The 13,273-nt window shown below is 40.6% G+C and overlaps 1 protein-coding gene across 1 annotated transcript; it reads right to left on the reverse strand.

Annotated features, from left to right (window-relative positions):
* On the reverse strand, positions 287-13,267 carry RAB39A (RAB39A, member RAS oncogene family). The gene is made up of 2 exons (XM_021380388.1): positions 12,918-13,267; positions 287-3,490 (listed from the first exon to the last, which is right to left on the reverse strand). The coding sequence occupies exons 1-2, from the start codon at positions 13,238-13,240 to the stop codon at positions 3,064-3,066; spliced, it is 750 nt and encodes a 249-aa protein (XP_021236063.1). The 5' UTR covers positions 13,241-13,267; the 3' UTR covers positions 287-3,063.

Raw genomic sequence — 13,273 nt, forward strand, 5'->3', positions numbered from 1 at the left:
TTTTCCTTTTCCTAACTGGATTTGCCAAACTTTAATTTGTAAAAGGTTGGGTTTTTTTTTTGTTTTGTTTTGTTTTTTTTTACTATTTTCTATGTCTTAAATTGGTTGCCAAATGGGATTTCTTTAATTTCTGGGAATTTCATTCTGGTATTAATAGGAAGCATCATATTTTTCCTTCCTTGGGGAAAAAACAAATAAATGCACTGAACTATAATATTTTCTACAGCGTATTCAAGCAGTTACTTACATAGTTATTGCAAAGCCTATATAAATGCAAAATGACATATTTCAGCAAGTAACCTGTTTATCAGACACTTTCATTAAGTGCAAGCGTGTAGTGAGAAGGTGCAGTATTGGTTTAATACATCATCAAGATAGACAACATTTGAATGTACATGTTAATCTACATTTTTAGGAATTACAAATAAGACAACTATGTGCACAGTACTTTAAAATGCAGTGAATTTCTTTTCTTGTTGCACTGGCAATACCAGCTCCTTACGCGGTTGAATCTGGTTAAAAGCTCTGCTCCCACTGCAGTAGATGTGACACTACAGGTACAACATTCACAGCGGAGATCATTAAGGCTCTGTTCTGATGACTGTTTATTTCTCTGTGCATACCTCCTCTCCCCTCACCTCTTCTCCCAGTCCCTTCCCTGACAGCCCCACATACGCAATTTTTTTTCATACAGAACGAAAAGCTCAGAGTATTCAGGAAGAAAAGTTTAACATAACGATTTTAACTTGAAAGTAGTGTGAAATGAAACGTAGATTTGTAACAACAGCAATACCTGGTAGTTATATAGCTGTTTTCATCTCTTTAATTATTTTTGGTACGGCAGAAAAAAGCAGTATCCACATCCCATGGTGCTAAACACTCTACAAAAGATATCACAGACGGAAAAGAGTCCAGACCAGAGATCACACAGTCAGATTGGGTCTCAAAGGTCTTTGTGAATGCCAGGAAGAACGATTATCTCAATTTCTGAGATACAGATGAGGCACAGAAAACTTAAATGCCTTGCTCAGAAACAGACGGTGAACCAGAGGTAGGCTTTGGGTCTATTGACTCCTAAGCCTCTTATTTATTCATTGGTCCATTCTGCATTCTTAAGCAACTAAAAAATCTTTTGAGATACACAACATGGGCCTGGTACAGTAGGGTAATCAGTGTCAAATACACTGCACTCACTTCTGGCATCTGTAGTCATTTACATTTACATAAAGAGTGCCTGAACTGCCCTCAAATCAAAATGGAACTGGTGTAAATGACTAAAAAGTGTAGTTTAATAGAGAGTCAGACTCACAGCAATTACTTTGTGGCATGCTGTGACTAGAATTAGCTAACTGTTCTAATTGCTAATGAATTAAGGCTGATTCCTGTTTATGTTAAGGCCTCTGTTTCCTTCTATGACAGTATAACCGGGCCTCAGTGCAAGTGAGACTCAGGCTATTGAAAAATTAACCTTTCAGTTCCTTTTGAAGTTCATAATTTTAGTGGCCCTAGATGAATAAATTAACTGGAACCAAACAACTTGTATTAGTGCCATGGCATATTTACAAAAGGATTGCAAAAGGACTTAAAGTAATCTGAAGGAAAAATTAAGACTAGATAAACTTATTCTCTGGTGTCAAAAACAGAGAACTGTAGACTGATATATCTTTATATGAAGATAACTGACTTAATGTTCAGAGGCTATAAGTATGCCCAGATAAACTGTGGATGCTTATCAGATCTGGAGATCAAGCCATCATGTTACAGTGCTAGAGATAAAAAAGACATAGACTTATTTGGTATTTAAGTGCTACACGTGTAGGGCATAGTTTGTGTAAAGCTACTATAAGTTATATTCAGAGAAGTAGTAGGAAGATGACCTCAAGCTCAGTAAAATGCTACACGACCACAGATTTTTCCTATTATTATTGTTATTTTAAGCTACTGTGTGTTGCTCTCTTAGAATAGTGCTTCTCCAACTTTACTGTTTGTAGCCAAGTATTAACTTAGAAATCCTTTCCTCTACAAAGACTCCAACAGTTCTGGCTTTAAAACCCTTATTTACATTTACTGGCTGAGACCAAACCAATCCTTATTCTGCTAAAATTCAAACCCTGGAACCCCACAGGTTGCAGCACTTCAACATTTATTTCTACTTCTATCTAGAAGTAGTTTCATTTTTTAAAGCTAATATGGAATTACTTGTGTAAAGTAACATAATTCTTTAGGTATCAGTGTGGCAATGATAACTATCCGCCTGAGGATTTGGCCTCCAAAATGGAACTCAAGTAGATGGGTAACCTGTTTTGTATACAACTCAAAAAGCAGCTGGATCATATGTGACCAATGAAACATTTAGTTTCATTGGCAATTCAGAAAATATTCAATAGTAAATTTCATTGTTAAATTTCATTGCTTCTATTCCTCTTTTCAATATACAAATAAATTGTCTTTTCTAAAACATTCTTTTTCTTTAGTAAGGCTTGTATTCATAGTCGTATCAAAAGTGTTTGCTATTGGAACATTCCTTCAGCTCGCTTGATTTAGAGTTATTTTTCTTATGAAATTCTACAGTGTACTAAATTTTAATGTTGATAAGCAATGCTGCACTTGAGTAAAGAATCACATTAAAAAAGTAAAAGGTATGATATTTTTCTGTCCAAAACTAAGGCAGGATGAACAAAAGTAAAAACCTCGTCTCATCCTCACCTAGCAAGGCTTGATTTTAAACTGTATTTAAGCTGTAAATACAGAGCCCAAGAGAGGATGTTGTCTTGATGATTACTGCACTTTCAAAGCGTCTTGCTATAGGATTAATGTTTCCTTTAGCAATATATAATTTCTTTTCCTGAAGACCACACAAAGTTATTGTACTCTCTACAAGAAAAGAAAAAAAAAAAACTTAAAATTTTATGAGGTGATGAATTAGACTGAGGGATACAAAAGCAAGTTACCATTCTGTGATTCAGCTATGTCATGATCTAATATTGTTTCAGAATTATTATTCTGTTTTTAGATTGGCGTCATCTTCTGAACACCTGATGTGCTCTTTGGCATGCTACAAATTCAGCAGATGCACTGTCTTCTGGGCTTCACAGCTTCCTCTGATGAATGCACAACATTTGGAACAAAGCCACTCTTAACACCTTCCCATCCATCTTGTATTGTGATTTCTCCTTTTTTTACAAGTTCATAGATGTCTCGTGTAAGAATTGTAAAGGACTCTTCGACATTTGTAGCATCTTTTGCTGAGGTTTCTATGTATTTCATACCACAGTCAGATGACAGTTTTTCTGCTTCTTCTCTTGTAACCTCACGCTGTGACACTAAGTCACATTTATGTCCTACTAACAGAAATACAATCTGAAAGGGCTGTACATGCATTTTTGCTTCTTCCAGCCAGTCTTTCACATGTTCAAAAGATCGTCGATTTGTGATGTCAAAGACTAGCAAGCCGCCAACAGAATTGCGATAGTAAGATCGTGTTATTGATCTGTAAAGAAAAAAACAAGAAACAAAAAAGGAAAATTAAAATACACTTTCACTTTGTTTGTAAACAGGATACTTTTCCATGTAGCATTTTTTAAAAATCTACTGTAAGTTTTATGAAATATCTTCGCTTCTTTGAAATTAATTGGAATTTATTATCTTCTCCATATATAAATGCTCATTTTTCATTTTTTCTTACATTCAAAAGCCACATTCTAAACATTCTTGAAGTCAACATTTATACTGCCAATTTTGAATGCTGAGTATTCTGCAAAACACTCTTTATTAGCAAACTGTTGCGTGTGTTCATGGAATAATATTTATATGTATTTTGTCAAATGCTTGTTAGCTTTAAACTCTGACTCATTCAGTTTTGTACAAGCATTCATTTAACTTTGTTCTAATTGGTTATTTCAAAATGAAATACGTAGGCCAGCGTCCAGAAACCTGTATCCTTTTGTATTCCTTATGGACAAATTGTTTGACAACAAGAACTGTACAGATAATCTCTGCTACTTGTGCTTGCAGAGATCATCAGGTAACAGGCTAAGAAAGGAAATCCCTCAACAGCACTACACAAAATTGGCTGAGCTGGGCACACACTTGTTATAGCACTGACAAAACAAATTCTACTTGGTTGAAAAGCTCTGTATTAATTGCGTTTACTCTTTTTTGGCATGAGACTCCCAAGAGTAGTGACGTTTTCTACTTTTCAGCTCACTGTGTTCCAAACCATTCACTAGAATTAATTTTGGAAGAAGGAGACCCTTCCTCTGAAAAGATTGTTAATGTGTTCTAGAAGGAAAAAAAAAAAGATTTTAGGTCTTTAATCATCATAGCAGTGAGGCAGGATGGAAGAAGTGAGAAGGGACATTTTAAAGAAAGTGATTGGCCTACCTAGGATTGGACGCAAACATTAGGTACATAAACATATAGCAAGTGTGTATGTATAAGTTTTCTCCAACTGAAATGAGACAAAATCTATACTAACAGTCATTTTTGAAATAATAGCATATTCAAGAATTAACTATATTTTATCATATGATTATGGAGGGAATGCAGCTTCGAAACATTCTGAATTGGAACTAACTCTACACAACAACAAATATCTTCCATTAAAGGAGCTCCCTCTGATTTTCAGTTAATTACATTTCATATAGTGTTTTCTAACAATTTGAACACTGAAGTATAATTAGGAGCAATAGTCATGTTACAGATAGGTAAGTGCACAGATGGATAAGGCTTAGATTTCTTGGCATAACTTCATTTAGTCACAGCAAACTGCATTTGAAATTGTTTTATTTAGATAACAGGGAGGGTTTGTTTTCCGAATGTGGTAGAAAGGTCTTTTTTACATTCCCAGCAATAGAGTCCATGGAGTATGTCTATGAAGAGTTTGAAGAGTTTGAACGTGAAGACAATATGGTCTTACCCTCAGATTGATTCAAACAGCCTGGATATGAAAAGTGACCATAAATAAAGGGTGTTGTATTTTGTGAAGTATTGAATAAAGATACCACAAAGATCAGTTTCAGGTTTTCTTAATTGTTTTTTGTTGTTTTTTTTTTTTTGGCAGTAGGGAAGTTGCAAACATAGATGAGTAAATCAAAATAACTCAAGTGGTTTTAGAGCAGAAATGCGTGACTAAAATGGGATCAGGTTTGGAACAATGGAAAGTAGTCTGACCAATGTGCAAGAAGAAAATCTCTGTCCTGATAACATTTATGCTGAAGAAATGTATGAGTAGTTGAAGAAAAGTTAGTACTGAAAAAAAAAAAGTTAGTACTGAAAAAGCAACGCATCATCTTGAACATTTTTATATGGAATTTTGTTGTATCATGTGTTGATGAAATAAGTACCAAAGATCAGTATTTCATGTATTACCATGTGCGTACATACAGGTGTCTGTATTCTCATCTGCTGTAACTTAGTTCTGTAGAGCTATGTCAATTAACACTCACTGGTGATCTAGGCTCTTATTTTTTATGTATATGTTGCCTTTAACAAAGATGGTTCAAAAGCACCTGTAACTTTGTACATCACAAAAACTGAGCAAAATGTCTGAGCACACAAATGTGGCGGGTTGTTCAACATCAAGTATCTGAAATATCCTACAGGCACAAAATATTTGACTTAAATATAACAATTAGAGAAAAGTAAGAACAAGACAAATGCTTTATTTTAGTGGATGTCAAGTTGTTTGGGAAGTGAACTGTGTCAAGCGAATGTACCTCTGCTCATTCGTGCCCCATATCACACCAGGAATGAAAGAGCATTAACTGAGATGGTCTGGTAGATCTGGTGGGTTTTATTTATTTACTATTTATTTTGTTTTGTTTTCCCTGTGAAACTAAGTGCAAGAGCAGATTTTGCGTCATTTATATTATGGCTAAAGATGATAGGACTTCTATGGTGCCTTCATCAAGGCTTAGACAAAACTGTAAGACCAACATCTAAAGCTGTGCTACACTCAGCTGCATATCTGACCATGGTGCCTAGGTAAGTTCTGCAGGACCCAAATGCTCTGCTTCTGTGTGGGCCGTGGGCTGCCTGGTGGGCACTGCCTGCTTTCCCTCAGCCCCTACTCAGCTGGTACCAGTTTGTGTGTTCGGGAGGGTCCTGCTTGGGACGGCTTCCCAAGAACACACCCAGCACTATTAATGGGCTCAAGCTCCTCACAAAATGTAGATGAAGTTTCAGAAAAGATACCTACCTTCCACACAGCATCCTAGTGCACTACTTAGAATCATAGAATATCCTGAGTTGGAAGGGACCCACAACAATCATCGAGTCCAACTTCTGGCTCTACACAGGACCACCCAACATTCAAACTCTATGTCTGAGTGCTGTCCAAATGCTCCTTGAACTCCAGTAGCTTGGGGCTGTGACCATTGCCTTGCGCAGCCTGTTCCATGCCCACAACCCTCCGGTGAAGAACCTTTTCCTCACACCCAATCTGACCCTCCCCTGATGCGGCTCCATGCTGCTCCCTTGGGTCCTGTCACTGTCACCAGAGGGAAGAGATCACCTTCACAAGATGCAGGTTGGTATTCACAGAGACCACTCCAAGCATTCTGCTCAGAGCACATCCACATATAGAGATGTTACAGATGTCAATATAGTGCATATGTATACTGATGATGAGAGTGCATGGTAGCCAGCAAAGGGTAAGGAGGGCTGGCTGTCATTTGGAAAGCTTGAGTGTTGCCGGCTATAGTCCCCACAGGAAAAAAGGAGGTGCAGAACTCATCTAAGCAGAAGTTGAGTGAAGGAATACATTCTACTCTTTTGTTGGATCTGTGCAAAAGAGACAAGTTTCACAGGGCCAGAGAGCAGAAACATTACCTTACCTTAGTGGTTAAAGTGGGCTCTTCAAAGGGCAGTTCTTAAATTCTGAACTCAGGGATACTTCAGTATATCACCCAGTAGCCATGTAATGTAAAATCCATAAAGGGCTTATGACAATGATTAGACTGTACAGTGCTGCTCTTCAAAGCAAAGCCCTTAATCACTCATTTACAGCCATACTACTGCTTCTTGGCTCAAAAAATTCTGTACTCTTCTCTACACGGCACCACCAGTAGGAATGAAAACACTGACCCAGACTGTTGAATGGTCTTCCTGGCAAGTTGCACTGATAGATTTTGAAAGATATGGCTAAACTTGCACGAATGTTTTGTGTTGTTATTGTAAAGAGGCAGCCAGAACTGACCAGACACCAAAGCAACCCGACCTGTGGTAGGACAAAAGGTTCCATAGACTGTTGATGCGCTCTGGGCCCTGATAATTGCATTTTATAAGAGCTATAGATATAGGCACTGATGCTCCACAAACAGGGAGAGTATTCTTCATTCCCTTTTCCACCTTTGGTCTCAGGAGGTGATTCCAGGCTGTGCTCTTCAAATGGCAGAAGCCTCTCAAAGCAGGGTTGGCTTCAGCCTCTTTCCCAACGCCATCGTTTCCCATTTGTTATCCTGAGTAACGTCCTGCTTGGATTGCTGTGATCAGTCTACGTCTTTAGACAAGGAACCTTCCTAATACAAGCTTCTGGATCTCACTCCAGCAATCAGGCAACTAAGTGTTATCTAGCCCTAGATCTTTTCATAGTTTTAAAAAGGGGTTTCTCATCAAACTTTATTTGACAACTGAAAGGAAAAAGCCTTCAATACAAGGCACTTTTCTCCTACAGCATAAGCACCATCTCAGTGATTATAAAGACCAGGAAGCAAGGATTTCTGAGTTGGCTACAGCACTGCAGACTAAAAAAGAGAACACTTGATGGAGATATGACAGAGGTATACAAAATCATGAGTGCCACAGACAGAGCAGATAAATATCTGCATTTAACCTTCAAGTACAAAAGCCCAGGGCTACCAAATATAGCTAGGAGTCAGATTCAAAAGAAATAAACAAACAAACAAAGAAGGGCTCTTCATGCAGCAGCTGGTAGGCTTGTAGATCTACTTGGGAAAGATGTTATGAATGCAAAGAGGCTATCTGTATTCCACAGCAGACCGAACAAGCACTGAACAAAAGGCCGATGGGGTTTAGTAAGTAGACAAACTGCATCACTCAGGAAATCCCTCAAATTGAGTACAGTCTAGCAGAGTACTCTGGAGAATTCAAAGACTCTATCAGAGACAAGATATCCAAGTACAGACCTTAGACAAGACCAAACTGGCCCCCTCTGTGTTCTTTCACAAGCAGAGAATCCACTGACATCATTATGCTCTTTGCTGAATGCTTCAAGATCAGACTCTAAAAGCAAGCTGAAGTTTTTAACTCCATTATTGTTGTCATTTTCTTAGGAGAAGAAAAAACCTCATGGTCCTGCAAGTTCTTCAGGTCAGGATGAGGAACTGGTGACGGGTAAAGTTTGATGTTATCCAACTTACACATAAAGGATGTTCAATTTTCCATTGCTCCAATTATTTCCATGCAGATCATAAATTATTCCAGAAATAATGTCTTCCCATGTACAGTACATTTTGATTCAGCTAACTAATTGTCTTAAAACTAGCGTTGTGGAAGGGACTGTGTTAGTGGCAGCACCATAATTCATTTTCTGTGGGAAAGGAGGGAGAGGAGAGTATTTCCTTTAGTAGAGTGAAAGCCTTTGGCTAGGGACAGGGTGGGACCAGGGTGAAAAAGTAATGACCAACCAGCAGCCTTCTTTCTAAAATGGGGAAGATGGCAACGACATCTGCAGATCCTTCCTGCAGACCCTTCAGAGGAGTTGCTAGTTGGAAGTGGGAAGCAGAACTAATTGTGTGTTTAGGACCTGGCAAATCTGCCTGTGACTTTGATTGAAAGGAGACTGAACTCTTCAGCTCAGCTCTGCATCTGTCTTTATTCATGTGTCTTATCTTTCTGCCTTAAGCACTTTGTTTTTCTTCTTCTCCTTTGAGCCTGACACTGCTGCCTTTTCTCTCTGCTTCTCTGTCATGGGAGACTCTGAACCCTCCCTTCTCAAAGCCATAGTTAATGGATGTGTCCAAACCAGCCTGTTTGTGTGTGCCTTTGTCAGAGGAGCGAGCTGATATTGTTTCAGAAGGGAGTCTGCCTCCTTCCTGCGGCTGCGCTAAGTGAAGGGAAGCAGCTCTCCAGCTCTTCAGCTCTGTGGAGCTGAATGGGAATCTGTGTGGCGCACCGGCCTGTTCATGGTGGGTGGGTGTGCTACAGTCCATGTTAAATACCTAACGTATTACATCATATTTGTCTGATAGGTGCAAAAATCGATACAGGCATTACTGAAAAGGTAATTCTTGTTTTCTCCCCAGCTCCCTGTAAATAAGATACAGGTTACAAAGTTCCTTGCAACTTTTAACAACACTCCCGTGCCATTGTTAAATACGGACTGTCCTAGCATCCTCAAGACCATCCTTATTTCTCATTTTTAGCAAAAATATTTGTATGAATAATATTTTTGCTCATTTTGTAAAATGTTTGGCATTTGTAGTGAATGAATGGTAAATTCAGATAAAGGGTTGGAGAAAATTACTTCAGAAAATTACTATCTGAACCTGCTATAAAGCTAAGACTAGTGTAAGTATGAAAAGCCAACCACGACACCTTGACATCGAATGCTGTAAGATCCCTCCAGATAGTTCTGCCGTGTTTGGAATTCCTGGAGGTGAGACTGCTCCTTAAGAATTTCTATGTTATGAAGCACAATAACAATATCTTCGAATGTTGGGTTGTTTTTTTTTTTTTTTTTTTCCCCCAGAGGATAACTTCAAAGTGTTCAGCTTTAATTAGGAGTAGTTTTTAAATGCAAATCCTAAACTCTTTTTGAAATTCTGACTTCCACTGTGGAGTATGTGTTAGTTCCACTCATTTATTCTGATTAAACTGGCATAATGGCAGGGGAGAATACCGTCTCAAACAGAAGTAATTCTCTTAGCTTAATCTAAATATTAGGTTAAAGATGTAAGACCTAATTAATACTCCTAAGGAAAGCCTTGGTAAGATGATGGCCACTGAGCAACTGTTTCTGAAAATGAATTAGAAGATGTATTAATCACATCAGACTATGGCTTTAGGATGACTTTAAATCAGTCAGTGTTTCCTCTCATGATGATCTTACTGATCTTTACCAGATGAACCAAACTTTCTCTAAAAGCTTTATCTAATTTAGAAGTTACTTTTATTCCTGGACTAAAGACTACATTGCAATGATAGTAATTTTGAAAATACATGCAGCTTACTCAGAAAGAAGAAAAAGGATAATTTTATTTTCAAGGAATGTATTGGAAACACAATGTACCTAGTTAATATAATGGTCTAGTAAAAAGTGAGTTAATGCAACTGAAAAATCCACATAGTATTATGTCTCTAATTTCCTGAAATAAACTCTTGATCTCTGCAGCACTGCTTCGTAAACTCAGAAGTTCCATTATTTAAATTAATTGTGTTGGATTTAAATACAGGAAAATTGAACCAAATGAATCACAGCAAAGCAGACAATGTGACATACGTAGCCAAAGCAGCGGACTGCTCTAAATAACAACTAACCTCAAAAGAACCTTAAAAAGAAACAGGGTGAATCTCTTATTTACCTTAGTTTCTTATGGACATGAGGACTAACCAAGTCTGCAGGTTCTTGTTCTCGTAAACTGATGGAAGCACTGATAATTTTGTTGTCTGTATGGCAGCGGGCACAATGGGAACTTCTGTTTAGTGATGCCTCACTGTTATCAAAGTAAATGCTGAAAGTAACTGCACTGGCAGAGCTCAATGTAAGTAAACTGTCCAACACCAGCATTTGCAGTTTGCTTACCCTTCTTGTGGAAGCATTAAGAATTACTTTATGTGATCAGTAATGGAAACAATGTGTGTTAAGGATGATTTCTAAGAATATGCATGAAATCCAGTCTAAATATGGTGGCATTGGTTAACTAGACGCAGGTAAGAACTTTTGCAAAACAATTTCCCCAAGAAAATAAGTGTTGTATTTCAAGATGGTGTGATGGCAGGTGTGTCCCATCTCACTTGTCCTTTGGGCATGCCCCTGATGCCCCAAGAGTTGGGAATTATTACACAGCCAGCTTTTTGCACTGCACACTGGGAATTCCCTAACGGGCTTTTCAGACAGGTTTTGCCCCCATCTGAAGTACCAATACAAGTGAACCACAGCAGAACTGGGAATCTGAGCTGCAAGCTGCTTTGCATTCCACAGAATTAGGTTACTTCTCAGAATAATTAGTTCTTCCCCAAGACAATCCTTTCTTGTGATCTGCAGTCTTCTCCATTAGCAGAGAACAGAACATGCAAGTTTTTAACCTGTAGTGTGTAATTTAGTAAAATATTTATAGTTTTCACGAGCAAGCATAAAACAGACTTTACAATAAATGCTATGGTATTTGCTACAACAACTGACAAGAAGCTCCTAGCAGAAAAACAAACAGATGTTTAAAACCGCTCCCTCCAGTTTGTAACTGCTAGGTATTAAAAAAACACAGATGCACACCAGTGGTAGATGTTAAAGCAGCTGAGTGCATGACTCATCACTGCATATCCCCCGAGCATTCACTATGGCTATCATCTGAGTTCAAATGTATGCAAAACTCTGTATTTGCATTCTTTTCAGCCAAGTGCCTTGTCATTGGCCATTCCAGCTATTTGTCAGCAAATTCAAAATGAAGAGATTACACTTCCTTAGTCACTTGTTTACAAGTATTTCGCGTTCTGCGCTGGAAAGCGCAGGAAAGATGAAAAATGCTAAAAGCTTGCCATGATCACCATCATTTCTTTGCTGACCCTTCAGATCCCTGCCCGCACAGAGATATGTAGGGCTGTGACTCACGCCTGCCCGAGAAAGTTTTTTTGTTTCACTGTACTGCTTGAACAAAAGGGTTCACATCCCCTGGCAAGATGCTGAACTCCCATCTCCAGCGGAGTGCCAGTATCTGCACAACTGTTGCAGAAGACAGAGAACAGAAAGGGCTCTGTTCTTTTCAGTAAGAGACTCATTTCAACCTTATTGCTAAACCCCGTCACAAGAGTGTAGGTTAAGCACATATCGGAATAGATAGATGGGCTATCCTCTCACCTGAGTTCACATCTACCGACCCTAAATCCAAAATAAAACCCACACAAAAATTGCTGCCTGTTTGCGATAGAGAGGAGAAAGGACAAGATTTAGCTCTCAGTGCAGCATTTCAGCTACACTGAAAATGACCAGAATGTTAGTGAAGGCTCCTAGCAGCCTGCTGTGCCAGGCACGTGCAGAAGGGATGAAACCCTGGGAGGGGACTGTCCCTGGCTGCCCTGTGGCTTTGGCAGTGCCAGGGCTGCACTGGTGCTCACTGTGCTGCGGTGCTGCAAAAGGAGCAATGCAGGGAGGTGGCTTGGCCTCTCCAGTTTGCATGGGAGGGAGCAGGAATGCAGCAGAGAGGGCAAGTTCTGATGACAATGAAAGAAATGGAGAGCAAAGTGGAGATTGCCAGCTGGAAGAAGGAAAAGATGTTAGGGAGGGATTGCTGCTCTAGGTTCAGGACTTTAGGGCAAACCTAGTAAAGTGAGCTGTGAGGGGAAGAGCAGGTGAGAAGGGGAAGGCTGGGGCAGGAGGAAGGTAGGAGGGGAATCGATGGGCAGTAGGGTGAAATAGATGGTAGGCAATAGGGTGAGGGTAATAGTAGGTGGTGGGGTGAGAACGATGGTGGGCAATGCCGTGAGAGTGATGGTGGGCGGTGGGGTGAGAACGATGGTTTGCAGAGGGGTGGGAGTGACGGGCAGCAGGGTGGGGATACAGGAGGGCAGCAGGCACCGCTCTTTGAGGCACAGCAGCAGGGAGGCAGGGAGTAAAACGCGCTGGGGGAACGGCCATGCCCCTGAGGCGGTGTGGAAGGACGGGGCACGGCGCCGAGGCCAGGGGCGGCGGGGCTGCGGCACTGGGCGTGCCGGGGACCGGCGGCGGCGGGGTCCCCTACCTGAAGCGCTCCTGCCCCGCCGTGTCCCAGAGCTGCAGCTTGACCCTCTTGCCAGGCTCGATCTCCACCAGCCGGGAGAAGAAGTCCACCCCCACGGTGGGGTCGGAGTGCAGCGGCCCGGGGAAGCGGCCCTCGGTGAAGCGGTGCAGGAGGCACGACTTGCCCACGGTGGAGTCGCCCAGCACGATCAGCCGGAACTGGTAGATCCAAATCGCCGCGTCCATGGCGGCCCCGGCCTCGCCCGGCTTCGCCTCGGGCTTCTCGCGGGGGCTCCTCCGCGGCCGGTGCCTGCACCGCGCTCCGATCGCCCCAACGCCCGGCATGGGCGCGGCGGAGGGCGCGCGGGGCCCGGCCGG

This window comes from Numida meleagris, chromosome 1, assembly GCF_002078875.1.
Source record: "Numida meleagris isolate 19003 breed g44 Domestic line chromosome 1, NumMel1.0, whole genome shotgun sequence".
In the NCBI taxonomy this organism is placed as follows: Eukaryota; Metazoa; Chordata; class Aves; order Galliformes; family Numididae; genus Numida; species Numida meleagris.

What these genes read in the sequence shown, in the direction of transcription:
- RAB39A (XM_021380388.1), bottom strand. Translation starts at nt 13,240, where the DNA reads ATGCCGGGCGTTGGGGCGATCGGAGCGCGGTGCAGGCACCGGCCGCGG. An exon ending in GCGGGGCAGGAGCGCTTCAG is followed by an intron (nt 3,491 to 12,917) that starts GTAGGGGACCCC and finishes TTTTCTTTACAG; the next exon opens with ATCAATAACACGATCTTACT.